This window comes from Narcine bancroftii, chromosome 5 (assembly GCF_036971445.1).
Source record: "Narcine bancroftii isolate sNarBan1 chromosome 5, sNarBan1.hap1, whole genome shotgun sequence".
NCBI lineage: Eukaryota > Metazoa > Chordata > Chondrichthyes > Torpediniformes > Narcinidae > Narcine > Narcine bancroftii.
In genome coordinates this window covers 72,507,085-72,532,932 of record NC_091473.1, presented here as the reverse complement: position 1 = coordinate 72,532,932, position 25,848 = coordinate 72,507,085, and the positions used below count along the sequence as shown (strand labels likewise).

The 25,848-nt window shown below is 41.4% G+C and overlaps 1 protein-coding gene across 8 annotated transcripts in view; it reads right to left on the bottom strand.

Annotated features, from left to right (window-relative positions):
* Positions 1 to 25,848, bottom strand: part of ro60 (Ro60, Y RNA binding protein) — a 79,167-nt gene that overhangs the window by 42,670 nt on the left and 10,649 nt on the right. For all 8 annotated transcript variants that reach the window (XR_011357628.1, XR_011357629.1, XM_069937823.1 and 5 more), the window contains exon 2: positions 5,383 to 6,001. Coding sequence is in view for 6 of the 8 variants with exons in the window: in XM_069937823.1 (XP_069793924.1) it covers positions 5,383 to 6,001 (619 nt within the window). In the remaining 2 variants the exon portion in view is untranslated. The remainder of the gene's footprint in view (positions 1 to 5,382; positions 6,002 to 25,848) is intronic.

The window sequence follows — 25,848 nt, the reverse complement described above, 5'->3', positions numbered from 1 at the left end:
AGATTGATAACTTGATGAAAGCTCATGGACATGAAATGTGAATTTTAGTTTTCTCTCTGCAGACGCTGCCCAATTTGCTAAGTCTTTCCACCATTTGTTTTTCTATTTGACAAACCTGCATGTTTGGCACTGGTGATGGAAGGAACAATCCAAGTTTGCCTCTCTGACAGGCAGAGGAAGGAAATGGCAAAGACTGAAGACAAGATGTTCTTGCCATCAGTGATGAAATTGAGGTAATCAGAAGTATTTAGTTCCTTGGTGTGCACTTGGTGGAGAACCTCACATGGTCCCTTAACAGAAGCTCCATAGCCAAGAAAGCTCAGCAGCACCTCTACTTCCTACGAAGGCTGAGGAAAGTTAATCTCCCACCCTCCATCCTCACTACATTCTACAGAGGATGTATCAAGAGCATCCTGTGCAACTGCATCACTGCTTCCTTTGGAAGCTGTAGCTTCTCGGACTGCAAGACCCTGCAGAGGGTAGTGAATTCAGTGGAAAAGATCATTGGGGACTCTCTTCCTACTATGAAGGACTCAATGCAGGCAAAAGGCAATAAACATTGTGAAGGACTCCACACACCCCTCAAGTAAATTGTTCTCCCTTCTGCCATCTGGTAGGAGGTACTGAAGCACTTGGGCCCTTACATCCAGATTGGATTCTCCCCCAAGCCAATCAGACTCCTGAACTCCAAGAACATTTGGGGATAGAGTACCGTGGACTGTTATTGTTCAAGTCTTAATATTTTCATCTGTTTAACTTATATTAATGTAAATATGTCCATGGTCCTGGAGAAACACCATCTCGTCTTTATCATGTGAGCCCGGTATGAAAAATAAATAAAGGTGAATTGACTTAAAAATAGTACAATAACTTGATTCTGAGGGTAAAGGTTAACATGAAAAAGAGAAGGGTTGAAAAGAATTCCACAGTGCAAAGTTATTGCAAGAGTGCATTCATGTCATCACATACAACCCTGAGATTCTTTCTCCTGCTGGCCAGGCAAAATTTTTACTTACTGGTAACTGTAAACTGTAGTCAAGAAGGATAGGTATACAAAAGAGAGAAATATAAATAAAGAAAATATGTAAACTGACTGAGCAATATACAAAAAATAAATATTCAGAAATGAATAATGTGCAAAGGAAAAGTCTTCAAATGAGTCTTTGATTGATTCTGTGGTTAGGAGTCTGATGGGTGAGAGAGAGCAATTGTTCCTGAACCTGATGGTACAAGTCCTGTGGCATCTATACATCTTTCCTGATGGCAGCATCAAGAACGGAGCATGTCATGGATGCTGTGACCCTTGATTATTGTTGCTGCTCTCTGATGACAGCATTCTATGTACATAGTACATTAATAGCACAATATAGGCCCTTCCACCTACCCAACAAAAACAAAACTAAACCCTCCCTACCTAATAACCCTCTATTTTTCTTTCATCCATGTGCCTAAAAGTCTCTTAAATGTCCCCATTGTTTCAGCCTCCACTACTCTCCCTGGTAATGCATTCCATGTACCCACAACTGTGTTTAAAAAAAAAAATTACCCCTCAGGGTAGCATGGTTAACGTTGCTGCACCAGTGACCAGGGTTTGAATCCAGCACTGTCTGTGAGGACTTTGTACATCTCCCCATGTCTGCATGGGTTTCCTCCCACCATTCAAAAATGTACCGGGGGTTGCAGGTCAATTAGGTATAATTATGGTGGCACAGATTCCTAGGCCAGAAGGACCTGTCTAAATTTAAAATTTTCTTCCTCAAATAACCTCTGGTATTTCTACTCCCCTCAAGGGAAAAAAAAAGATACTGCTGTCTACCTTATCGATGCCTAGGCTAGGTAAATAGAGGGGGAAAGGGAGGGAAGAGAACTGGAAAGGGGAAGAGGAGAGCAGGTTAGCAGAAACCAGAAAAGTCGACATTAGTGCCATCCGGCTTGAGAGTGCCCAGACGGAAAATCAGGTATTGTTCCTCCAATTTGTAGGTGGCCTTGGTGAGAGAGTACACAAAGCCATGGATTGCCATGTGCACAATGGAGTGTGATGCAGAACTGAAATGGTTGGCTTCTGGGAGGTCTTTGTCACTGGTGCGGACAGAACAATGGTGCTCGGCGAAGCGATCTCCCAATCTGCACCCAGTTTCTCCGATGTAAATAAGGCCATAAAGAGAGCACCGGATGCAGTCAATCAGTCCTGTAGATACACAAGTGAAGTGTTGCTTCACTTGAAAGGGCTGTTTGGGGCCCCAGACCACGGTGAGGAAGGAGGCGTGGTGCAAGTGTGGCACCTCCTGCAGCCACAGGGGAAGGTGTTGGAGGGGGGGCATTGATGTGGAGGGATGAGTGCTCCTTACAGAATGCACAGAAGGAGTCATATAGGGAGTGGTCCTTACAGAAGGCTCAGAGGTAAGGGGAAGATGTGTCAGGTAATGAGATCCTGTTGTATGTGCCGGAAATTCCAGAGGATAATGTGTTGGATCCTGAGGCTAGTGGAATGGCAGGTGAGGATAAGGAGGGATTCAATATTTGTTGCATCTGGGAGCAGAGGGGGCAATGGAGGAGATAGGGTGAGGCTGAGTTGATGATGATGGAGGAGAAGCCATGTTTGTGGAAGAAGGCAGACGTTTCTGAAGATCTGGACTGAAAGACCTCCTTTTGGAAACTGATGCAGCGGAGGCTGAGAAATTGAGAGAAGGGGATAAAATACTTGCAGGGACTAGGGTGTGAGGAAGTGTAGTCAAGGTATTGTGGGAGTTACTATGTTTATAATATATGCTGTTGGAAAGCTTGTATCCCAAGGTGGAAACAGAAAGATCCAGGAAGGGGAGAGTGCTGTCAAAAAGCTCATGCACACACGATGAGCTTGTCAAAAAGCTGATGACTACACCAGGGCTGCCTCATGAACCTGCAATGAGCTTGTCCAAACAATGCCAAACTCTTTACTTCCTGGCACCTCTGTTTCTGGGCTTACTTCCATGACTGTGACTCTCCACTGCCCTACCCAAGGCCCCTTTTTCTGCTTTAAGCCTCCTTCCTCCTCCTGGACACGTCCTGGCCAGCTGCCCACTCTGGTCCTTTTTATTTCCAACTGTCGCTGAGACATCAACCATCTCATCTTCACCAGACCCCTCTCATACTCTAATCTTACTTCCTCTGAATACACTGCTCTCTACTCTCTCCACAACAATCCCAACTACACCATCGAACCCGCAAATAAGAGTGGTGCCGTTGTGGTCTTGCGCTTGACCTTTACCTTGCTGAGGCCAGAGGACAGCTCTCAGACACCTCCTTTCACCTACCCCTTCCACAGGACCCCACCACAACACATCAGGCCACTGTCTCCAACCTCATTACCTCTGGCCACCTCCCTCCCATGACCACCAACATCATTGTCCCTCATCCCTGCACTGCTCATTTCTACCTTCTACCCAAGATACACAAACCCAACCATCTAATCCCACAGAACAAGTTTCATCTTTCCTTGACTATCTTTTCTCTCCTGCTCCAGTCCCTCCTCACCTACATCCATGATACCTCATATGCCCTCCATCAATTACTTTAGATTCCCCATACTGGACCAGCTCACCTTCACGGTGCATGTTCAATCCCTTTATATCTCCATCCCCCATAAAGAAACTCTTAAAGCACTTTGTTTCTTTCTGCACCAGAGACATGACCAGTCATGACTACAAGGGAGTCATGGAGGGAGTGGTCCCCATGGAATGCAGAGAGGGGTGATGTATCTGGTAGTGGGATTCTGTTGTAAGTCCACACCTCCTCAATCCCTCCCCCTCTACCACCACCCTCCTCCACCAGGTAGAAATTGTCCTCACTTTAAACAACTTCTCCTTTAACTCTTCTCACTTCCTTCAAATCAAAAGAGTAGCCATAGGTACCTGCATAGGACCCAGCTAGACTTGCCTGTTTGTGGGCTTTGTGGAGCAACCCATGCTGCAAGTCTAGACCAATCAACTCTTCCTCTGGTATATTCATGACTACATTGGGACTGCTTCATAAACCCGCGATGAGCTTGGCAAATTCATTCACTTCGCCGCCAACTTCCACCTCTATCTCAAACTCACCTTGTTCATCTCCAACAGCACTCTCCCCTTCCTGGATCTCTCTGTTTCCACCTTGGGAGCTAAACTTTCCACCAGTATATAGTACAAACCTACTAATTCCCACAACCACCTTAACTACACTTTCTCACACCATCCCTTACAAATATTCTATCCCCCTCTCTCATTTTCTCCATCTCAACCGCATCCATTCCACAGTAGAGGTCTTCCAGTTGAGAGCTTCCAAAATGTCTGCCTTCTTCCACAATGTGGCTTCCCCTCCACAACCTGCATCTCCTCAATTTCCTGCTCATCTGCCCTGTCTGTCTCTGCCCTCAAATGGAACAAACACATAGAATCTCCCTTATCCTCACCTACCACCCCACCAGCCTCCACATCCAATGCATTATCCTTTGGAATTTCCAGCACTTACAACAGAATCCCACTACCAGACACATCACCCCTCTCTGCATTCCATGGGGACCACTCCCTCCATGACTCCCTTGTGCACTCATCCTTCCCCACCAATCCCTCCCCCCTAGCACTTTCTCCTGTGGCAGGAGGTGGCACACTTGCGTCAACACCTCCTCAATCACCCCGGTCTGGAGCCCAAAACAGGCCTTCCAAGTGGAGCAACACTTCACATTTATCTGCAAGACTGATTGACTGCATCCGGTTCTCCCTTTGTGGCCTTCTCTACATCAGAAAGACTGAGCACAGATTAGGAAATCGCTTCATTGAGCATCTTTGCTCCATCCACACCAATGGCAGAGACCTCACAGTAGCCAACCATTCCAGTTATGTGTCACACTTACATACTCACAGTCTGTCCATAGCCTTATATATGATTCCACCAAGAACATCTGCAAATTGGAGGAACACGACCTGATTTTCCATCTAGGCATTCTCTTGCCAGATGGCATTAACATCAACTTTTCTAGTTTCTGCTAACCTGCTCTCCTCTTCTCCCTCCCCACTTCCTAGTTCTCCTCCCTCCCTTCCCCCTCTATTCACCTAGCCAACCCTCGTTCCTTTCATCTCTACTGGACCGACCCTCCCTCCTCCACCTATCACCTCCCCCCAACTCTCATGTTCAGACAACTGCCGACATTTTTCCAGACTTTGATGAAGGGCTCAAGCCCGAAACATCAGTTATGTATTTTTACCTCTGCTATATAAAGAACACAGCCTGATCTCGTGAGTTTCATTGTTTTTATTTCAACCAGTACCTACAGATTTTCAGGTTTTACTTAAATGTAAAAATGCTGCTTCTGCAGAAGCATCGATGACTCTAGATAAATTAAAATAGCAACATAATAACATTACTGACCTTCATTAGCTGGTTTCAGATGGGATAATCGAAGTAAATCTTTGTGTGACCATCCTGCTCTTCGCTTGTACTTTGTAACTGCCATTGCGATAGACATCCCATCTTTACTGTTGTACCAATTTGCCACTGCTTTTCTCAGAGCTCTTCCCCAGATTCCACACTTCATTCCTCCACTTAGATCTTTTCTAAATTGAATGTACGTGAAGAGATGGGTTGGGATACAACAGATTTCAGCCAGAGCTTTATAGGCAGCTTGTTTTGTAGAAGCATCGGAGCATTGTGTGCAAAGAGCCAATGCAAACAAAGTAGGATCTTGTGTGACCCCTCTTCCCTCAGTACCAAATGTCTTTATCTCCCGGACAACTTCAGCTCCTTTACCTTCTTCTATCAATCTCAATATGGACTGAGCATTTTCTTTTGCAAGCTTTCCCTCATTGGTGTTGTATGTCCCATCTTCAGAACCAAAACAAAGAAACCGACGCACGCGCGTCATGTCAGTCACTTGCCACATACAACCACCTTCAGAGTTTCGTACTTGCTGGCCAGATGATGGTTCTAATTGGTGAAACTCAGATTCTAATGGTTCTCCAATAGCTTTGAGTCCATCTGTGAAACAATGCTGAATAGAACAAAAAAGTTAACAAGTTAATGTTTGATAGACAATGAAATGATGAAATAAGAAAGTAGCAAATTATAAAGTTTGTAACTATAGTAAGGGTGACCAATCTTTTCTTGTCCTACTGCCTACAACCTTTGACACAGTTGATGAAAACATACATTTCCACTATCTCTCAAATGGCCGGGAGCATGTTTATGCTTCCATTCTTATCTATCCAGTTACTCCTAGTGTGGCCGAGGTCCCCTCCTATAGTTCAACTACATAAAGCCTCTGAACAATAATATCTGAAAATGCAACACTCATCTGCAGTTTTATTCTGGTGAAATTCAGTTCAACCACACCACATCTTTCCTCAACTCCTTCCCCATCTAAATGGTCAAACTGCTTGCCTGTTCTTGGTAAACAATTTCAGCCAACTAAATATTGGGAAGACTGAAGTCTTCATCCTTGTGTTCATCACAAACTATTATTTTGTCTTGAATTTCATCTCTCTAGAAAATATCAGGTTAAGACGGTTTCAAACTGGGTATCATGCATAACCCAAGGATTAAAACACACATTCTTAGCCTCACTGATATGGCCTTTTTTCATTTGGCATAGAGGGAGATTTGGACACTTACGATCCTACTGTCTTATCATCACTTTACTCTGTCCCTGCCTTCGCTCAATTGCTTCCGAAGCCCTCTATTCCTGGGTTATTCCTCTATTTCTTGACTTTTTTGAATTTTTTTCAAAAATATACATAGTAACATTTTAAATATACAATATATTAAACTTTTTCTTACAAACACAATGAACAAAAACAAAAACCTTCCCTTCCTCCATACAGATCCATTCACCGCCAGAACTTACATATATTTTAAGCTTATAGCATACAGATGGGGAAACTACGTTTTTGTATGTATAATAGTTTTCTTTTTCCTTTTAATTACAGTATCTGAGCCCCTATGTGGTCCAGGTATGGCTGCCAGACCTTTACAAGTGTCATATTTGTTCTTTAAGTTAGGCATGATTTTTTTTCCATAGGTATACAGCTGTTCATTTCGGCAGTCCATTGTGCTATTAGAGGGGAGTCGGACTTCCAAGTAATCGGGATACACCTTTTTGCTACCGCCAGTGGTATTTTAAATAAATGAGATTTAATATTTGGCCAATTTGTTGCTTATTTTCATAAAGTTACTGAGTAGATATAGCCCATGAAGGCCACTCCTGTTTTCCTGGTTAATTTTTCTGCAATTTCTTGCCAAAATGGCTCATCTTCATGCATGACCATGTGGCATATAAAGGTTCCTGTCTCAATCCCACATCAGAAACACATATCTGAAATTTTCGCTTTTGATCTGTGTAACTTTTGTGGGGCAAGATACAATTGGTGTAAAGAAGTTATACTGAACCAATCCATATCTTGCATTTATAGTTGATGTCATGCTTTACAACAATATTACCAGCTTCTTTCTGAAATCACCAAACCCAAGTCTAACTCCCATCTTTCCCTCGATTTCTGTGACCCTGGTTTTGCACTTTTGCTCTGGAGAGCATAGTACATTTTTGTTATAAATTTGGGTGTATTCCCAATCCAAACCATTTGTTCAGTTTCACTAATTTCAGATGGGGTCAACGTTGATCCCCATCTTTCTCTTAAGAACAATCTAAGCTGGAGAAAATGGAAGGTCCCATTGTCCACTTCATATTTGTGATTTAATTGGTCAAAGGACAATTCCTTCTGTGTAATAGTCCTTAATATATCTTATACCACGAATTTAATGTTCTATTGCCTATTTTTACACAATGGTGCTTTTATTGATATCCCTACTTTTTTTCCCTCTTCATTCATTAATTTCTTGCCATGTTCTTGACATATGTATGAGAATGGGGTTATCCGTCTTTAGTGATTTGACAGTTCATTTATAGATAAAGTCCTTTTCTTCCCCTTCCACCATTGATATATTCCCATTTGAACCCAAGACGGGGGGTTGTCTTCAGTGAAGAATGCTGCAAGAAATCTAGCTTGTGCACTATTTTTTTTTGGAAATCTGTAAGTCTAAGTCTTCCCAGCCATAGTCCCATGTCAGTTTTTCCAATCCAATTCTTGGTGTCTTATTATTCCATATGAACTGTCTAATATGGTTGTTTAGTAGCTTTCAAAAGTTTTTAGGTAACAGAATAAGCAGTGATTGATAAAGGTATTGCAGTCTGAGCATCACTTTCACTCAGTTAACCCTTCCCACTAAAGTAATCGGTAAGTCTCTCTATTTCTGTAGGTTTCTTTCTATTTTCCCAAGGTGAGGAACATAACTTAGTTTACATAGATTTTGCAAGTTATCGTCAATTGCTATTCCAAGATACTTTACAATATCTGTCTTCCATTTAAATGTACTTCCTTTTTGGTATCTTTCATATTCAAAATGTGTTAATGGAATTATATCACTTTTATTCATATTTATTTTGTAGCCTGATATTCTTCCATATTTTTCTTGTGTTCCTTGTAATTTTTCCAAAGATTTAGCCAGTTTTGATAGGTACATAGCACATCATTGGCAAATACACTAATTTTGTGCTCTTCTTGCTCGACTTTGAAGGCTTTTATATCTGGATCCCTTCTTATCATCTGTCAGCAGTTCAATCATTAAAATAAAAAGTGCTGGGAGCAGGGAACATCCCCATCTGCTCGATCTACTCAAGGGGAACACCGCTGACATCTGATTATTTGTTATTTTATCTTGGTTTACGGTACAAAGTTTTTATCCAATTTATAAATGTTCTGCCTATACTAATTTTTTCCCGTGTTTTAAATAAAAAAGGCCATTCAAATGCTTTTTCCGCATCTAGGGAGATTTTGCCATATATATTATGTTAAATAATCTTTCTAGACTGTTTGAGGAATCCCTTCCTTTTACAAATCCTGCTTGGTCCATATGTACCAATTTTGGCAAGTATTGTCCTAACCTATTAGCCAACGCTTTCGCTAGTATCTTATAATCAGCATATAACAGGGATATTAATCTGTATGACAAAGTTTTTAGGGGGTCCTTTATTTTGATAACACTAATAATAGTGGTTGAGAATGATTCCGGGAGGGTCTGTGTTTCCACTGCTTGGTCCAGGACATCCATTAAAAGTCGCATTAATAATTCTTTGCATTGTCTATAAAGCTCAAGTAGAAATCCATCCTCGCCCAGTGATTTATTAGCCTGTAGGGTGCCCAGCGTCTTTTCGATTTCTTCCTTTGTGGAGTATCTAATTTTATCCTCTTTCTCTTCTAGCTTTTAAAGTTCGACATTCAACAAAAATTATTTCATTGCATTCTCATCTAGTAATTCTGACTTGAATAGTCTAGTGTAATATTGTCTAAAAATGTCATTAAATTATTTTTTTGCTTATATAGTAGGGTATTTGTCTGTTTTTATAGCATTTATCATTCTTTTTCAATCTGCCAAGCTAAAACCTTGTGCACCTGTTCACCTAACTCATAGGTATTGTTTAGTTTTTTTTTATATAGCTTTTTCTATCCAATATGTTTGTATTGTATCTTAGCTTTTTATTCTCCAATAATCTGTATTCATCTTGTACTCCTGTTGAGTTTTTTCTAATTGTTTAATACCTTTCTCCAAACTGTTTACTTCTGCCATATGTTCCCTCTGAAGATTCTTTGTATAGGATATAATTTGTCCCCTTAAATATGCTCTGAATTTGTCACACCTCAGAAAACTATTATTAGTAGATGGCAAATTTGTTTCACAAAATATTTCTGTTTCTTTATAAATTCACAGAAGTCTGTTCTTTTAAACAATGTAGTATTGAGACGCATCTGTATACATTCACTTGCTTCTCCATTATTGCAAAAGTTAATGTTAACGGAGATTTTTATCCATTTTTGATGTTAAAATTCTGGTTTTGAGCTTTCTAACTGATAGAAGCCTCGCTAGGTATTCTGTTTTTAATCACTCTACTTTTTAATTGGGCAAGCATTAAAAATGTAAATCCTTGTATGTCATTTGTGCACCATTGAGTAAAAATAGTCTCTCTCTGCGGGATGTAATTACCTCCATACATCAGTAAGATTTAGATCTTTCATAGATGAGATTGAGGCTTTTGCTTCTTTTGTTATTGTTCTTGTTGATTTTTGTTTGTTCTTGTTTGGTCCAAACAAAAATTAAAATCTCCTCCAACAAATATATTTTGTCTTTCTTCTGCTTTTTTTTTTAAAAAAGGAAGATTTGGAGCATAAATATTCATTATAATGTGCCATTACATACCTTTCGGCTTGATCAATCGAAGTATCTTCTATTAACACAGGTGTATTTTTATTAATTAGAATCGCCACCCCTCTTGCCTTTGAGCCAAAGGAAGACAATATTATTTGTCCCACCCATCCTCTTTAATTTATCATGTCCCAATTTGTTAAGATGTGTTTCCTGCAAAAAGATTATATCCACTTTTAATTTCTTTAAGTATGCCAAGACCCTCTTCCTCTTTACAGTCCTGTTTATCCTGTTAACATGAAGACTTTAAACTTTACTGTTTTATCCATACAATTTTTCAGATATTGTATAACAACAAAACCTTTCCAAATTTTTTAAATAATGTAAGAACATTTCCCTTTTAAAAGACTTTCCAACACTTGCATTTCCCCTTTTAGAAACATACACATCCCTAGTTCTGATGGTTACGTTGACAATAGTACTGGAAAGCCATGAAAAAAGCCTGCAGATTCTTCCAAAGAAGAAACCCCTCCCCCCTTTGGCGCCATCTCTTCCCTCCCCTTCTCAAAATCAGAGTTCCCACCTTTCTAACTTTTTAGATCTCTCCATATAAATCACAATAGTTTTTCTTTTATCAGTGAAAACAAGACAGTTCAGTACTAGTAAATATAAATAAAAAGATATGCCTTTCATTTCATCCCGTTCTGAAATAGTCTTTTCAGTCCTTTCAGCTGGCAACTTTAATCTTTTCATAATTTTCTTAAAAATTCTTCTACTTCTTTATTCTTGAAAATTTGTTGATTACCTTCTGAGACATCCACCCTCAATGTTGCTGGGTAATCATTGAATATTTATTTTTTAGATTGCAGTTGTTTCTTTACCTCGTCAAATTCCTTTCTTTGTTTGACCAAGACAGGGTTAAAGTCCTGGTAAAACATTACTTTTGAATATTTGTATGCTGCTGCCAAGATCGCATCTTTCTTCTGGTAACTTAAAAGTCTTACCAGATCCAGTTGTGGTCACTGTTCGCCAGTACTTCTGGGTTTGAGGGTCTGGTGAGCCCTTTCAATTTGCAGCTTTGCATTTAACTTGTTTTGTCCAAGCATTTGTGGAATCCATCTTTCAAATTAACACTGCATCTTTTCCCTCTATTCCTTTTCTCAGTACAAGGATTCTTACATTGTTACATCTGCTGAAATTTTCCATATGATTAATCTTGTCCATCAATCCTATTTTTTCTGTGTCCCGTGTTTTTGCTTTTTCTTCCAGTGCCTTTAGCTTGTCTTTTGTTTTGACCAGCTCAGCCTCCAAACGAGTAATTTGTTCCATTAAGTCTTACATTACTTTGATTTCAGTTACCTTTTCTGATATCTCTCATCACTGATTCCACACTCATAAAATGAGTGCATAAAATTTCCATCTTGTTCATGATGTTGGTTATATCTCAGGCTGACCCCCAAGCTCTGCTGGGTTCAGCCGGTCCCAAGGTCCCTCCTGAGTCTCTTCTTATCAGGCTTCTATTCTATGTTCCTAGCTGATTTGTTGCTTTTGGTTGCTTGGCACTTTTATCCATTTTTGACATTAAAATTCTGGTTTTGAGCTTTCAAACTGTCATTTTAATACTTATCTATTCCTCCACCTTTCTAACATTCTTCCAGTCACCTACATTTTACATCATCCAAAACTCAAGTGGTCTTGTCCTAATTTGCATCCAGTGCATCTATGCCCGACCTTCATTTTCTCCTGAAGAAATATTACATTTTCTTTTTTGCTACCTAACCTCTTAGCCAACATTTTCACATTTCAATTTCACTCAGTCCTAAAAATCCTCCAAGTTCTTTCTGCTCCCCAGTTCTGGTCTTTGCGTTTTACTGGTATTAATTAGATCAGCATTGGTGGTGTGCTTTGAAGTTGCCATGGCCCTCAGCTCTAAACGCTCCTCCAAAATCTCTCCTACTCTTCCTTTTACAGTTTGTGACTCAGCATCAAATTTTGATTCATAACACGTTTTTATTTCACATTTTAAAAAGAATGTTCAGCTTTGTAAATTTTTATGATATTAAATAAACTTTATTGTGTTTATTCCATGACTGACTGAGTAAACAATAAGAATTTACAGGTATTCCCTGACATACCACCTATGCGACTTACGGTCATCCATACAAATGACAAAAAAAATTACACTTTTAATCGGTGTAAGTAGGGGCCAATCTATGGAAATAATGCCTATGGCAGGGATAGCCAATCTCTTGCGAAAGTTGGCTAACGGTCGCCATGTAGTATTTGACGAATGATACCATGGATCCAGTGAATTTCCGTCGTATGTCAATTTCGAGATACAACCAGTTGGTCAGAATAGAACATGGACGCAAGTTGAGGAATACCAGACTATTCAACCAAACTGGCTTAACATTTAATCTCATCATCATCTTACCTTTTCAATGTATTCCTTTACTCCCCCCCCCCCCAACCCCCACATACTTCCTGTTTAATCTCTAAACTGTCTGCTGTTTGGTACAACTAGCTTTCCTCATTTCTGATCTCCCATATGACAGAAGTATTAACCTAATAAGAAACCAGAATAATTAATGTAGAGATCGCACACAACAAAATTAATTAAAATTCATGAACAAATGGGGCAGAATCTAAAAACACAAACAACAGGATTAAGAGATTAACATTGGATTTAATATTTCTTTCATTTACTGCAAAAGGATAATGAGAAATATTTTGTAGACTTGCACAAGATTCAAAGATCCAAATTAACAGAGGAACCCAGGACAAATCAAAAGGCAAACCTCTTCTGGCCTTCTATTAAATCTCAACATCCAATTACACAGTACAGGATAGCTACATTGTAGCAAAAATAACTCTAAACACTTTATCAAACAAAAAAATGACTTCAAGCTGCATGAGGTGTGGGCAATTGATCAAAAACTTGTCAAAGGTTGATTTTAAGAAATGCCTTCAACATTTAAAGGGTGGTTGAGAGAGAGGTACTGCAGTGCATATGCTTCAGCAACTAAAAAACTACTTGAATAGGGAAATTATTACATTCAGTAGTGAGAGAAAGTCATAATCTCCAAGATCTCCCAGAGTTTAAAAAAAATAAAAGTGATGCATAGGATATGCCAGAGAGTTTTGAAAAGAATAATTTTTAAAAATGAGGCACCATTTAACCAGGAGCCAACATTGGTCAGCAAGCAGACTTGATGCAAATAAGGACATTGTTGTTTTAGATTAATGAAGGCTAGCCAGAATTAGAACAATTAAATCTAGAGATAACGCAAGGGTTTAATTAGCAGTTGACCTGACAAAATTAAGTAAACTGGACAATGCACAAGATGGAAAGAGGTCATCTAAATTCTGACAATAATAGATTCTGAAACTAATTAATCTTACATAATGGCATGGTTCGTTCATGGCCAGGGAGTACAGTTAATGAATGGCTAGTGTGATGGGATCCAAAGACAAAATAGTTTTAAGTCAAAGTTCAAATTTATTGTCAGAGTACATACATGACATCAAATACAAACCTGAGATTCTTTTTATCCTGCGGGCCAGGGAGAATTTCTAATTATCAGTAGTACAAAAAAAAACAGTACTCAAGAAAAGTTATTCATGCAAAAGAGAGAAATGTAAAGAAATATTCAATAATTTTTTTTTTAAAGTAAGACTCCTTAAATTAGTCTCTGATTGAGTTAGTTGTTTAGGAGTCTGATGATGGAGGGGTAACAACTGTCTCTGAACCTGGAGGTACAAGTCATGTGGCACCTTTTCCTCTTTCCTGATGACAACAGTGAGAACAGAGCATGTCCCCGCTGTTGTGGATCTGTGATGAAGGCTGCGGCTCTCCGATTGCAGTATACTATGTAGATTTTCTCAATGGTTGGGAGAGTTTTGCGTGTGTGAATCTGAGCCGTGTCCACTACCTTTCACAGATGCCCATACCTGGCCATGATACAGCTGGACAGCTCACTTTTCATGATACATCTGTAGAAGTTTGCCAAGGTTTTAATGTCTTACCAAACCTCCGCAAACTCCTGAGGAAAGAGAGGGCCTGATGTGCTTTTTTCATTATGTTATTCGTGTGTAGGGACCTGGAAAGGTCCTCCAAGATAGTGATACCTAAAAACTTGTACTTCCTTACACTCTCCACCTCTGATCCCCCAAAGATCACTGAACTGTACACCTCTGCTTTTCCCTTCTTAAGGTCCACAATCAGCTCCTTGGTTTTGGGGACATTGAGTGCAAGGCTGTTGTTAGTACACCATTCAACTGTTTTTTTCAATATCGCTTTTATATGCTGACTCATCACCCCTTTTTAATCCCCGGTCCGGGCGAAAGGTAGACGGCGGCGGCCCCGATACGGGCAGGAGCAAGGGGGAGACGGTGGCCCCGGCCTCGGTCGAGTGAGGCAGGCGGAGGCCCCGGTCCGGGCAGGGAGTGGGAGGCGGCGGCCACAGTCCGGGCACAGGGAGAGCAGCAGCGGCCCCAGCCCCGGTCCGGGCGAAAGGTAGACGGCGGCGGCGCCGATACGGGCAGGAGCAAGGGGGAGACGGCGGCCCCGGCCTCGGTCGAGTGAGGCAGGCGGAGGCCCCGATCCGGGCAGAGAGTGGGAGGCGGCGGCCCCAGTCCAGGCACAGGGTGAGCTGCGGCGGCCTCGGCCCCGGTCCGGCCAGTATGGACCAACCTAGGAGGGGAGGCAGACCCCTCCAGCCCGGGTAAGAAACCTGCATAGGAGAAGGCCACTCCGATATAAAACCTACGACCCAAGGACCTCGCTGCCACGTCCCAGCTTGCTTGGCCACGGCACACGAACCATGGGTGTAAAGGGTGGGGCCAGTACTGCGCGCACTGCACTCCACCTAAAAGCTCCTTTGCGCAGGCCCGAGGACAGGTCCACGTCCTCCCCCTCGCTGACGTGGACTTTTACCCCCTCCATAAATCTTCGTCCGCGAAGCCAAGCCAAAGAGAAGAAGAAGAAGAGAAAGAGTATCGTCAGCAAATTTGTAGATGATGTTGTCATACCATGTCACCCAATCATAGCCATAAAGTGAATAGAGCAAGGGGCTAAGTACGCAGATATCTTGCGGAGGAGTTGTTCTTATCAATCCTCACTGATTGTGATCTGGAAGTAAGGAAGCCCAGGATCCAATTACATTAGAATATTGAGGCCCAGGTCTTGGAGCTTGCTGATCAGTTCTGAGGGGATGATGGTATTGAATGCTAAACTGTAGTCAATAAAGAGCATCCTATGTATGCATTTTTGGTGTCCAGGTGTTTAAAACTTTATGTAGAGCCAATGAGTTGGCATCTGCTATAGACCTGCTGCTGCAGTAGCAAATTGGACTGGATTCATGTCACCACTCAGATGGGAGCTGATATGCTTCAACACCACCTCTCAAAACACTTCACTGTTGATGAGAGTCCCACTGGTCAGTAGTCATTTAGGCAGGTTATTACTCTGTTCTTGGGCACAGGTACGATTGAGGCCTGTTTGAAATAGGTTGGTATCATGCCCTGCCAGAATGAGATGTTGAAGATATCACTAAACACTATTATTGACTCTATTTATTAAACTAACATTTGCTCTGAGGGCTTGACCAGGACATGGAGGTGAGCAGATTTGTTTATATGAGGAAGGTGCACTAAGGAAAATTGCATGGAGGGGAGTTGGGTTGTCAGCGAGAGGAAGGCGCACCGAGGGCTTGAACTGGACACTTGCATGACAGTGAGTCAGGGTGCCCTGAGGGTCTCACCGGGACACCAGGATGAAGAGCCAGTTGATATTGTTAACCACTGGGATGACTTGTCCAAAGTGTCTCCCTATCCCTGCCTAGTAAGAGTTTTTATTTTTATTAGTATTCAGTATTTAGTAAGACTTTAGTAAGACAAAATGTTTGGCCTGGAAGTCAGCCTGAAGAAAACTGAGGTCCTCCATCAGCCAGCTCCCCACCATGACTACCAGCCCCCCCACATCTCCATCGGGCACACAAAACTCAAAACGGTCAACCAGTTTACCTATCTCGGCTGCACCATTTCATCGGATGCAAGGATCGACAACGAGATAGACAACAGACTCGCCAAGGCAAATAGTGCCTTTGGAAGACTACATGAAAGAGTCTGGAAAAACAACCAACTGAAAAATCTCACAAAGGTTAGCGTATACAGAGCCGTTGTCATACACACACCCCTGTTCGGCTCCAAATCATGGGTCCTCTACCAGCATCACCTACGGCTCCTAGAACGCTTCCACCAGTATTGTCTCCGCTCCATCCTCAACATTCATTGGAGCGACTTCATCTCCAACATTGAAGTACTCGAGATGGCAGAGGCCGACAGCATCGAATCCACTCTACTGAAGATCCAACTGCGCTGGGTAGGTCACGTCTCCAGAATGGAGGACCATCGCCTTCCCAAAATCGTGTTATATGGCGAGCTCTCCACTGGCCACCGAGACAGAGGTGCACCAAAGAAGAGGTACAAGGACTGCGTAAAGAAATCTCTTACATTGACCACTGCCAGTGGGCAGATATCGCCTCAAACTGTCCATCTTGGCGCCTCACAGTTCAGTGGGCAGCAACCTCCTTTGAAGAAGACTGCAGAGCCCACCTCACTGACAAAAGACAAAGGAGGAAAAATCCAACACCCAACCCCAACGAACAAATTTTCCCCTGCAACCGCTGCAACCGTATCTGCCTGTCCCGCATCGGACTTGTCAGCCACAAACGAGCCTGCAGTTGACGTGGACATTACCCCTCCATAAATCTTCGTCCGCGAAGCCAAAGAGAGACCTTTAAATTTGAGGGAGGGGTTAATTATGATGGCAGCACAGTCAGCGTGCCAGTGACTGGGGGTCAAGTTTAAGTAGATTTTATAAGTTCCAGAAATTACTTGATTAAATTGAACTTTACATAATTAAAGACTACAATACTTTTTTTTCAAGTTACTTTGCATTGTCTTTTAAATGGTGTTTTCTTAATACAGGAGGAAGAATGAGACTCAGTCAACCTGAAAATGCACATTTCCAGCATCTGCAATACCTCTAGCTGCCAGATAATGGGGATTTACTGTATAAATTTACTGGGTTTTTTTTTTACTGTGTGTTTGCATGTTTTGTACTGAGGACTGGAGAATGCTGTATAGTTGGGTTGTACTTGTGTAATTTAATAAACTTGAAAATGAACTTGAATACATTGACAAGTTGGTCAGCACAGATTCTCAGTAATGGGCTGGGTATTCCATCAGGACTAAATGCTTTCCTTGGATTCACTCTCCTGAAGGCAGCTTGCACATCATCCTCAGACACTGACAGTAGAGGATCATTGGGGACATGGTCCACTTTGATAATCAGTGTGAGAAAATGCTCAATTGGTACTGGACACTGGAGTCAGAAAAGTTAGACATTTGAGAAGCCAAGGGATAAAGTGAAGAATTTTCCCAAAATCAAAATCTTGGAATCCAATATGTGCTCACCAAAGCAAAATATAAATCCAACCATCCAAAAGCAGTCATGCACATAGAAGCTTTTAACACTGAACAAGCCATTTCTAACTCTGCAATAGTCCATTTCTCCATGATTTCAAAAAGCATTAATGCATTTTTTTTTTTAAGTGTTAACCTTAAATTCATGAGAACTGGCCCCTGGGTGTTTCCTCACAAAATTTAAGATTGAAGCCTGTGATTAAAACTGATGGGATTAAAACTAGCAGGCACTACTTAGATTTTATACTGCCCAATTGACAAAATGTGAAAGTAATAACAAAAAGTACCTTTTATCACTTTTGAGATTCAGAGATATATTTTAAAGACTACATTACACTATTCTTTTTAAATTAATGTTACATTGCACTAAATAAAATACTTAGAAGATCTATGAAGCAATTTTTCAGCAAGGAAGTCAAATTAGATAAAACATTTTACTTGAAGGGCAGACACAAATGCAGATGTCCACAACTTAGAGTCATTGTTAATATCATTCTGACTCTTTGCAACCTTCAGGACTCAGCAGTGAATTAAATAATTTCTGACAGTCAGCCATTTCCATCACATCTCTCTCATTTCCAGCATTAAGGTATTGTTTTCTTCTGTTTTCTCTTCTGGTATCTCAGATTTAATTTGTCTCCTATTTATATTCTGCCAAAGGAATATTTTCTCATTATCCCTTTCTGTCCTCTCAGATCTGTGTGGCTAATATTTCCAGCATTTTCTCTTTGCATTCCAGAACCTGGATTCTTGTCACCAAAGGTCATGCTATCAATGGTGATATGAGCCCAGAGGACCCCAAAACCCAGCAGCAATAGATATTCACCAAGACAAATGGTTACTTAAAAGTTGCTTTAATTATCTTTAAACATGAAAACAGAATCAAATTTTATCTCATCACTATTGACTTAGCTAACCTAACTTAACCCCCTTCTAATTCTAAGCTCACATGTATGTAATGTGTGTGTACGTTCCGAAAAGTTATTTGATTCAGTCCATTCTCACTTCTTATTCCTCCAAATTCACTGGTTGCAGGCAATTCTTATACTATACACAGAATTTAACATTTATGAAGTTCACCAGGCTTTTGTGCTAGGAAGGTAAATGGTTACTGCTCAGGAAGGTTCTTGTCGGATTTAAATAGAGAGATTTGTTGTTCGTTGGACACCCAGTTATTTCATCTGTTGCCTTTTGTAAATAACAATTCATTAGTGACATCTCTTGGGCACTCTCCAAAGCTTTTGCAAAAGCTCTTGGCACCAGCCTTTCTAGCCTGAGCAGAGCTCCAGTATTTTAAATAAGATCTGTCTTAAAGTGTCTGTATGTGACCTCACTCAAAAACCTGCCCCAATTTATCTCCCAAAATCATATCTATATACAATAGAAACACAACATAATCTGTCACAATGATCAAGCATGTTTTCCCAAGAAGTTATAATTAGGAACTGTAGATAGCCCAGTTTTTCAAGGGGAGAATAAAGGTATGAAAGAATTTGTAAAGAACATTGAACAGTACAACATTAAAATAGGCCCTTCGACCCAACAGCTCTGCATCAACCAAGATGCCTCTAAACTAATCTCTTCTTGCACGATTCACATCTGATTACCATTCCCTGCCTCTCCAGGCGACTGTCAAAATCTCTCTATATTGCTTTTGAATCTGCCTCCCCTGCCAGTGCATTCCAACCACTGAAAACAGTGTGTAAAATAAAACTTCCCTTGCAAATCTCCTTTAATTTTCCCCTCTGCTCATAGTTAATATATTCCAATAAAGGCAACATCCAGTTGAACTTCTAATGCACATTCTCCAAAGTCTCCACATCCTATCAAGAACTACTAGTTGGCACACAATATCCAAGTAGCCGAAAGGAAGTTTCATACAGCTGTAACACAATTTCCCAACTAATAGACTCCATGCCCTGAATGATGAAGGCAAGCATGCTGCATGGTTTCATTGAGAAAGGAAAGGGTTAACAGCTAGTGATTCTGTAGCTAGGTTTTGCAGCATTCTAGTAAGGGAGGTATGGCAATTCAAAAGAACCAATTAGCACGATGACCAACTGTAGGAATTTACTCTGAACCAATCAAATCAGCAGGTCTGATAAGAGGCTGTCAATCATCTGCAGCAATGGAATTTGTACTTGGAAGCAATTGCATTGGGTAAGAATGTATTGTGTGAACTTTTGATTGGGCCAAATGTAACTCCGCCCATGTTTGAACAAGACAAAGGGAAAGCTTTGAAACATGTTCAGTTTTCTCTGCCAGCTTTCAGAGAGAGTATCTCTGTGATGCTCTGTACAGATAACTCACAATTCTGCAGAATAAAGGAAGATGGAATGATTTGCAAGGGAAGACTAAAGTTTGGGGTTTAAGTCATTTTGTCTGATCCACCAAAAGAACTGGAATCCACATCATTACCATACTATACACTTGTGTTGCCACTTCTAGGGACTTACACCCTAAGATTCTTCTGTACAAAGATCCTACGAGTCCTGCCATTTACTGTTTATTTGTCTCTTACATTTCTCCCCCCCCCCCACAAAATGCATCAACGTACATGTTCAGATTAATCTCCATCCGCCATTTCTCTGCTCAATTGTTGGTGATCTATATCCTGCTATATCCTTTGACAAACTTTCTTACTAATCATAACTTCACCAATTTCCATATAATCTGCAAAATGACCACCTTTTCATCCAAATCATTGATATTATAAACATCAGCACTAATGTTTATAGATCTTTGCAGAATACCACTTGTCATAGGCCTCCAGTCATAAAAGACCCCTCTCCACTACTCTATCTGCTATGCACAAATCTATTTTAGATCCAATTTACCAACTTCACATAAATCCAATTGAACTTAATCTTCTAGACCAGGGGTGTCAAACTCAAATTCACGGAGGGCCAAAATTAAAAACTTGGATTAAGTCGAGGGCCGAACTAAATATTTATTGAAAATTTTCAACAACATCTGCATGTTTTCTCTTCTTTCAACATATGTAATGTTAAACTTTTTCTTATTAAAATAAATGTTTAATAATAGTTTTGGATAAATTCTTTCCAGAAGCATCAACAAATGAGAAATAAAATATTCAATAAATAATATTTCTCTATAGAGGATTTGTCAAATGTTGCTAGTGTGCTGTCGAATAGTAAAATCTGAGGGCTATTGAGAATGTGGGAGAATAACATGATTCCTGAAACAATCAAATGGGTGACTGATTGTGGGCATGAACTCTAGCAGGGTTATTTGCCATGCCCTTTTTCCATTGGTACAGATATCCTTTGATTTACACACTTTTCAAGTTTTATGCCTAATGAGCTTGTATCCAGGTGCAGGACCATTTTTAACCAGGAATATATTTATCACTGTGACATGAAACTATTGGAAGATCGTTTTATCCTGAGATTAAAATTCATAATACTTTATGAACTCCCGCCTGTGTGCGGGAGGGCGGGGTTTGCGGGCGATCGGGTTGGACAACGACAGTGCGGGGGCATCGGCTCTCGCTGCAGGGCGGCATCTCGGCGGATCAGCGGCCCCGTCACCATGAGTCGCGGGTCGGCCTGCGGCAGGGAGGGGGAGTGGGCAACAGTCCTGGCAAGTCAGGCCCCCCCCTTGAGTTTCTGCCAGACCCCCCATGACCTGCTGAGTTTCTCCCGGACCCCCTTTGACCTGCTGAGTTTTTCCCTTCTGGTGTTTTTACGAGAACCACAGACTTTCGCTCATACATTGATGAAGGGGATCAAGGGCCAAACATTGTCAGGTACCTCTCTGCTGGATAAAGGATATGGTTTAACCCGCTGAGTTTCTCCAGTGTTGGGTTTTCACGAAGTAGAGTCAAAGGGCCGAAGGGCCTGTTTCTGATCTGTAATGTTCTACGGACCCTGCTCTTCTTTCCGTGCCGGTGTCCCAGGACCTTTCCAGGGCAGTCTCTGCGTTCAGGACCGCGCTGGGATCCCAGTCAGCGGTGGAGGAGCAGGTGAGCGCGGCTAATCCCGATGCAGCCCACGCCACTCCCGAGATTGGCGGGGGGTTCCACCCTACCTACCCGACCAGCCTCGCTCTCCACGTGTACTCCGGGCACCCGCCGCTGGTCCGGTGGGAAGGCGCAGGGCAGCCGGCACCCCCATCGCCCAGCGGGGAGCCCCAATCTTCCCTCCGGTGTCCCGACTCCATCTGCAGCTCCAAGAAACGCTGTGGCACTGGGGTTCCGGGCGCTGGGAAGCGGCCTTGGCTTCCCCTGACACCGGCCAGGCCGCGCTGCGGTGGGGGGGGTGGGCGGGGGAACACGACAGCGTGTTTATAAAACCACCCACCACTACTTTTCAACGACCAGGATTTTTCTCTCTCTCACCCTGGGACACAGCGGTTACTGTGCATGCGCCATACTGGCGCGGCTGCCAGCGGGCCACCTCTAATACATTTTTGATATGATCTTGCGGGCCAAATATAATTATATCGCGGGCCAAATTTGGCATGTGTGTTCTAGACCATCTTAACAGGAGAGAACTTACCAAATGCTTTACTAAAATACAACATCCATTGCTCTACCCTTAATCCTATGACCTTGGAGTCTAGGCCCAAGATGGTGGCACCTTATGTTAGGCAGCAATCTCGATGGTTTGCAGATTCCAGGGAAATAGAGGATTGATGCAGGGCTCCAATAAAGGGGAGAACACCAAACCCCCAACCCAAGTTGAGAAGAACCAGAAGGGACTAACCTATGGGATGGCGAGCACAATGGCAGATCAGAGAGAGGCTGAAGAACACACAAGCAATGGAATGTTGGTGACTCAAGGTGAGGAACCTATGCAGCCTGTGGACTGCTGCGAACTGATGTGAAACTGGTTGAAGTGGCACCAGGTATAGGAACTGGGATGCGAGAAGGTGGAAGAAGCCTCAAGCACTGAAATTTTGCTAATGGTTTCGTAAGTTTGGATCTGGAGCTCTGGCTGTCAATGGATTGGATTGAAGTCTTCGTGGGACAGGTCGCATCTCATGAGCCTTATTGAATTTTTCAGTGAGGTTAAAAAAAGACATTGGTGGTTGTAGAGGGACGGATGTGGTGTACATGGATTTTAGTACGGCGTTTGAAAGTCTCCCATGGTAGGCTCATCCAGAGGTGTGGGATCATGGAACTTCGACTGCTTGACTTCAGATCTGACTTGCCTATAGAAGGCAAAGGGTGGTAGAAGATGGAATGTATTATTCCAGGAGGTCAGTGACTTGTAGCCTTCCACATAGATCTGATGTGAGACTCTTGCTCTTTATAATTTTTATAAATGAAGGTGTGAATCAGTAAGTTTTCAGATGACGCAAAGGTTGTAGGTGTTGTCAATATCATAGAAGGTTGTTGTTACTACAGGAGAAAGATAGGATGCAGAGTTAGGCAGATGGAGTTCAATCTGGGTAAGTGTAAAGTGATGTATTTTAGAAGGTCAAACTTGAAGGAAGAGTATGTGATTTATGGCAGGATTTTTATCAGCATGGAGGAATGGAGGGATCTTGGGGTCCATAAAAACAAAGTTGGTGCACAAGTTGATGGTAGTTAAGAAGGTATATGGTATACTCACCTTCATTAGTCAAGGGATTGAGTTCAAGAGCTGTGAGGTAATGTTGCAGCTCAATAAAACTTCAGTTAGACTGCACTTTGAATATTGTGTTTACTTCTGATCACCTCATTAAATGAAGGATGCAGAAGCTTTAGAAAATGTGCAGAGGAGATTCATCAGGGTCTTGCCTGGATTGGAATACATGTCTTGAAGCAAGGCAGATAGAGCTGGGGCTTCTCTCTTTGGAGTGACAAAGAATTAAGTGCAACTTAAGATCATGAGAAGGAGAAATAGGGGTGGACAACAAGCATCTTTTTCCAGAGGTGACAACAACAAATATCTAAGAGTACTTGTTTAAAGTGAGTGTAGGAAATAGGGGAGATATTAGAGGATTTTTTTTTAAAACTCAGAGTGGTAGGTGGATGGAATGCATTGCCAGGGGTGGTGACAGAGGCTGGTACAGTAGGGACATTTAAAAGACTCAGATAGGCACATGAAGTCAGAAAAAAGGTTATGTATGAGGTAGGGAAGGATTACATTGTAGAGGAGTAGATTTATATAGGTCCACAAAGTGGATTGAAGGGCCTGTACTATGCTGTGTGACAGTTTATGTATTATTGTATATAGATGTTTTATAGGAGATAAATTGTGGCAGTTTTCTTTTAAGTTTAAGTCACATACAGATGCAAACACTTCAGAACATATCTCATTTAAAATGCTACAGCTCTGCTTTAGCCAGACAATTCAGGCTCCAAGTACCTTTGCACAAACTTTGAAGGATGCCTTTAGGGACTTCACAAGTAGGTGTTAATTAGACGTGCTGTGGAGTAATGGATTACTGTTTTGGAAAGTAACAGATGAACGAACTCAGAAGATTAGGTCCGGAGCCACAGCCTGTCTGAGTGCAGTTCAGACAGGTGCAGGTCATGTGGTTTTTCACTGAGTGAGAGAGAGGGAGAGAGAGAGCTGGGACTGGAACAGGACAAAATGGAAAGCTTGTGGAAAAACCCCATTTGGAAGAAGGGTTGTGAATTCTTAGTTCAGCCTGGTCAAAGCCCTTGTTTTGGCTGCATAATGTTTCACTTGAAATAAGGGAAACAAAAAGGAACTCTGTGGTGGCCTGAAAGAGGTCATCATCTGGAAAACCCTGATGGGGTAAGTTTCTTCAGCAAGACACTGTTCAGAAGGAATCAGTTGTGGGTGTCCAACCAGCAACAAATCTCTCTCTCTCTGAAAACTGACAAAAACTTTCCTGAGCGGTAACCATTTATCTTTCAAGCACAAAGGCCTGGTGAAATTTATAAATGTTAAATTATGTGCACAATATAAGAACTGCCTGATGCCAGTGAACTTGGAGGAGTGAGAAGTGAGATTGGACTGTGAATCAAAGAACTTTTCTAAATTTACACATATTACATGTGCACTTAGAATTAGAAGGGGGTTAAGTTAGGCTAAATAAGTTAATAGCAATAAGTTAGACTTTGATCCTGTTTTCATGTTTAAAGTTAGTTAAAAGTAACTTTTGTTTAAGTAACCATTTGTCTTGGTGAATTTCTATTGCTGCTGGGTTTTGGGGTCCTCTGGATTCATAATTATAATATTCTATGTTCTAAAGCAGTGCTTTTCAAACCTTTTCTTCCATTCACATACCACCTCAAGTAATCCCTATGTCATAGATGGTTAGTGATTAGTAATGAATTATTTAAGGTGAGTGAAAAGAAAAATTTTGAAAACCACTATTTTAAATGTACCTAAATGACTCGTGCACAGTTTAATTTTTTAAAAAAATGTAGACATACAGCACTGTAACAGGCCAATTCAGCCCATTAACCTACACCCCCCCCCCAGTACATTTTTGAAGGATGGAGGAAATCAGAGGCCTCAGAGAAAACCCATACTGACACGGGTGAACATATAAACTCCTCACAGATAGCGTGGGATTCGAACCCAAACACTGGCACTGTAAAAGTGTGGAGCTAACCGCTATAATAACTGTGCCACCTATGGAATGAAAAAATTGGGGCTTGGATTTCCTCCCATCTTTCAAAAATGTACTAGGGGTGTAGGGGTGTAAATTGGCCAGCATGGACCAGTAGGGAAAATTAGCCTGTTACAGTGCTGATTGTCTAAATTTTTTTTAAATTCCAAAGGAAATGGGCCAATGACAATTTTTCTCAAGCAAAATATTTCATTAATAATGGGTTTAGAGCAGTGATTCTCATCCTTCCTTTCCTACTCACATACCACTTTAAATAACATTTTATTAATATCTGAGCACCTATAGCATAGGGATTACTTAAAGTGGTCTGGGAGTAGAAAGAAAGTTTGAAAACCACTGTTCTAAAGCATTGCTGTTTACTGCTAAGGAAATCGAATTCAACGGCATGAATGTTATGCTTCAATTATATAGGGCTCTACATATGGAATACCATGTACAGTATCTCATTGATCTCCCAATCCAAGGAAAGTTACTTATGCACTGGAAGCAGTTCCTAAAATTGCCAGAATAAGATAGGGTGTTTGTGATGAAGTGTTGGACGATTTCAAGGTTATATATGCAAGAGTTTTAAAATACGAAAGGGGATGATTGTAAGATACA